The following is a 4,504-nucleotide window of genomic DNA, read 5'->3' as shown; positions in this document are numbered from 1 at the left end:
GATTTGTATCCTGCACCAGCACTTTGAACCTGTACAATAAGATGACAATTGTAATGATTTTCTTTTAATTCCTGTTTTATGAACATGTACTATTCACAAATGTTTTTTAATCTATGATGTACATCTTTTATGATCCAAGCGATCGAAATAAAGATAGAAAAGTAAGATTTAGCACTTATCTGCATCCATCTGCATCCCAATGGGTCTTTCTAGGCAGATGGGAGGAAGGGGCCTACTCTTACCCTTCACAGGGTAGTATACTGACCCCATACAAAGAAATGATAACTCCCTTTGGTAGTCTGGAGTGAGTGCTGGATTGGAAGAGATACTGGTGCACTTCAAAACCACTCTTTGAAGTTTCCCTCACATCAAAGGCACATTTGTACGTAAATGCTGAGTCTCTGGCCCCATCAAATCCAACACTTATGGATCTACACAGAACCGCTGACAAAAGACTCAACTGGAGTCTTGGTTTCTCCTTGAGTCCACACTCCGTGATAGGAGGGCGTTAGGGAGGATCGTATGCCCTTGCTCTGCCTATTGCATCTTTACATTGAAAGTGTAATCTAGAAATTCTTCAGCGCTCTTGTGTATGTGGTCAATTAAATGTCTCATTAAATGCCAATAGATTTTCGTGATGGACCCACCATTTAAGCTTATCCAGTGTTTTTAATTTTTTTTCAAACAGGTGAAATAAATGCAGTAAAGAACAAAAGAGGTGAAGGCATTAAACATCACTTGCGTAGGAAGTGATGTAAAAACAGTACACCTTGAACATTTTTCCCTTGAAGGCTAATGCCTTGCCAAAGTCTGTTTCTAACGCAGAAAACCCAAACTCCCCAATGTGGTCTGTACTTGGCTCTTAGGGTTCACCTGGTATACATTGACGAAATACCACACTGACGTACTGAAGCAGGTCTGATAAGGTTCTCATTAAGAGGGAAGAGCTAACCTGGATCAGAAAAAACACATAGAAGAGAAACCGTATGAATATCTAGAAAGTGACAACACATTTATTAGGGAGAGAAAGAGCAATTGCCACATCAGAAAATCATACTGGTGAAGAACCATATTGATTGACTGACGGTGGAAAAGTTTTCTTTGCCATGAAAGACCTAATACAGCATCAGAGTGTCCATGTAGAGGAGAAACCATATAAATGTACAGGATGTAATAAAGATTTCCATAGGAAGAAGAATCTAAGGCAGCATTACAAAATCCACACTGGAGAGAAACCATATAAATGTATTGACTGTAATAAAGTGTTCATAAGGAAGAAGAACCTAAAGCAGCATCAACTAATGCATACCGGGGAGAAACCGTATAAATGTATAGAATGTGACAAAGCATTTGTAATGAATGGACAACTAAAACGACATCACAAAATCCACACTGGGGAGAAACCATATAAATGTACAGAATGTGATATGGCATTTATAATACTTGGAGAGCTAAAGCAACACCAGATAATCCACACTGGGGAGAAACCATATAAATGTACAGAATGTGACAAAGCATTTACAAGAAATGGAGAGCTAAAGCTACATCAGAAAATCCACACTGGGGAGAAACCATATAAATGTACTGAGTGTGACAAAGCATTTATAAGAAATGGAACGCTAATGCGACATCACAAAATCCACACTGGGGAGAAACCATATCAATGTACAGAATGTGACAAATCATTTATATCAAATGGAGAACTAAAGGTACATCAGAAAATCCACACTGGGAAGAAACCATATAAATGTACAGAATGTGACAAAGCATTTATAGCAAATGGAAAGTTAAAGCGACATCAGAAAATCCACACTGGGGAGAAACCATATCAATGTACAGAATGTGACAAAGCATTTATAAGCAATCCAGAGCTAAAGCGACATCAGAAAATCCACACGGGGGAGAAACCATACCAATGTACAGAATGTGACAAGAGATTTATAATAAATGGAGCGCTAAAGCAACATCAGAAAATCCACACTGGGGAGAAACCATACCAATGTACAGAACGCGACAAAGCATTTATGGGAAATGGAGAACTAAAGCGACATCAGAAAATCCACACTGGGGAGAAACCTTACCAATGTACAGAATGTGACCAGGCATTCATTAGAAAGTCACATCTAATGGAACATCTGAACATGCACACTGGGAAGAAACCATATAAATGTACAGAATGTGACAAAACATTTACAGCAAATGAAAAGCTAAAGCGACATCAGAAAATCCACACTAGGGAGAAACCATACCAATGTACAGAATGTGACAAGGGATTTATAATAAATGGAGCGCTAAAGCTACATCAGAAAATCCACACTGGGGAGAAACCATACCAATGTACAGAATGTGACAAAGCATTTATAAGAAATGTAGAACTAAAGCGACATCAGAAAATCCATACCGGGGAGAAACCTTACCAATGTACAGAATGTGACCAGGCTTTCATCAGAAAGTCACATCTAATGGAACATCAGAAAATCCACACTGGGAAGAAACCATTTAAATGTACAGAATGTGACAAAGCATTTATATCAAATGGAAAGCTAAAGCGACATCAGAAAATCCACACTAGGGAGAAACCATACCAATGTACAGAACATGACAAGTGATTTATAATAAATGGAGCGCTAAAGCTACATCAGAAAATCCACTGGAGAGAAACCATACCAATGTAGAAAATGTGACAAACCATTTATAAGAAATGGAGAACTAAAGCGACATCAAAAAATTCACAATGGTGGGAGAGACCATATCAATGTACAGAATGCGAAAAAGCATTTAGAAAAAACATATAGCTGAAGCGACATCAAAATATCCACTCTGGGGAGAACTCCTATAAATATACAAAATGTGAAAAAGCATTTATAACAAAGAAAGAGCTAACACTACTTCAGAAAATCCACGCTGGAGAGAAACCATATCAGTGTACAGAATGTGGCAAAGGATTTATAAAACATAGATAGCTATAGAAACAGAGAGTTCACGCTGGGGAGAAACCATATGAATGCACTGAATGTGACAAAGCATTTATAACCAAAGGAGAGCAGAAGCAACATTAGAAAATCCCCAACGGAGAGAGTCCATTAAACTGCACTGAATGTGAGAAGGCATTTATTAGAAAGTTGCATCTTATGCAACATCAGATAGTCCACGTAGGAGAGAAACCCTATGAATGTACATAATGCAAAAATAAATGTATTACTAGGCAAAGATAAATACTACAACAGAAATTCTACACTGGTGAGAAACGATATGACTGGAGGGTGACCATTCCGCTGCACTGCATGTGAGAAGGTATTTATTATGAAGGGAGAGTTAAAGCAATATCAGCGTTCACACTGGGGAGAAACCACATGAATTTACAGAATGTGACAAGGGATTTATTACAAAGCAAAATGTAATACAAGATCAGGAAGTTCACACATGGAAGAAAATATATGTATGTACTGAAACCATAAAGCATTCATAATAAATGGAAAACTGAAGTGAAATCTGAAAATCTACATGGCAAGAAATCCAATGTATGTACAGAGTTTAATAAAGTCTCCCACAGGAAGAATAACCTAATGCAGCATAAACAAATACACACTAGAGAGAAACCCTATTAATGAATAGAATGTGACAAGGGATCGATTACAAACAAAATGTAATAGATCAGAATGTTCACACAGGAGAGAAACTCTATAAATGTATTGAATGTGACCATGCATTCATAAATGGAGAGCTAACTCGACATCGAAAGTCAACCCTAAAGACCGCACTGAATTTAGCAAGGCATGTATTGGCAAGGGAGAGTTAAAACCACATCAGAAAGTCCTCACTGAGAAAAATCTATATGAATGTACAGACTAAATCAATCAATGGGTATTAAGCGCAGCAAATCATCAGTGAGGTTTTCAGGGAGCTGGGTGAAGAATTGTAGTCCGGAGGGGCCGATCAGTTGAACAGCCAAGTCTTGAGTCCTTTCCAGATTCAGTGATGAGGCAGATTTCAGGTGCAGGGGGAGTTCATTCCAGGTTTTTGCTGCCAGGTGGGAGTAAGAGCGGCCTCCATGCCGGGTGCTTTAGACTCTTGAAGTTTAAGCTAGGAAGAGGGAGGCGGAATGCAGGTGTCTGGTGGGGAGCCATCTAAAGATCTTGCGGCACATTTGCATTGTAGGATGCAGATGGCGGAGATCATGTTGATTTGCTTCTTCATAGAGAGCTTGTTGTCCAGGACAATGCTGTATTCTCTGGCATGGTCAGTAGGGAAGGGGAAGAAACCAGATTCTGCTTGCCCCAATGCCTTGCTTCAAGGAGATGCATGGTTACTGAAGATGAGGACTTCTGTTTTGTTTGTGTTCAGTTTTAGGCAGTTGTGCTTCATGCAGTTGGTGATGTTGGCCAGTCACCTATGTAAGTTGTCTCTGGAGGTAGTGAGGTGGGTGTAGTCGGTGTAGAAGATGACCTTCAGCCTGTGCGAACTGACAATGTTGGCTAGGGGTGTCATGTAAGTTTAGAAGAAG

General features: G+C 39.2%; 1 protein-coding gene across 1 annotated transcript; it reads left to right on the top strand.

The window, feature by feature from the left end:
* The first annotated feature begins 696 nt into the window (after nucleotides 1-696).
* LOC144762087 (uncharacterized) lies at nucleotides 697-3,455 on the top strand. The gene has a single exon (XM_078647217.1). The coding sequence runs from the start codon at nucleotides 1,107-1,109 to the stop codon at nucleotides 2,607-2,609; it is 1,503 nt and encodes a 500-aa protein (XP_078503343.1). The 5' UTR covers nucleotides 697-1,106; the 3' UTR covers nucleotides 2,610-3,455.
* Nucleotides 3,456-4,504: the final 1,049 nt, after the last annotated feature.

The sequence above is a fragment of the Lissotriton helveticus genome, chromosome 6 (genome assembly GCF_964261635.1).
Source record: "Lissotriton helveticus chromosome 6, aLisHel1.1, whole genome shotgun sequence".
In the NCBI taxonomy this organism is placed as follows: domain Eukaryota; kingdom Metazoa; phylum Chordata; class Amphibia; order Caudata; family Salamandridae; genus Lissotriton; species Lissotriton helveticus.
The sequence above is the reverse complement of the archived record's forward strand: the minus strand, read 5'-3'. Positions and strand labels throughout refer to the sequence as shown.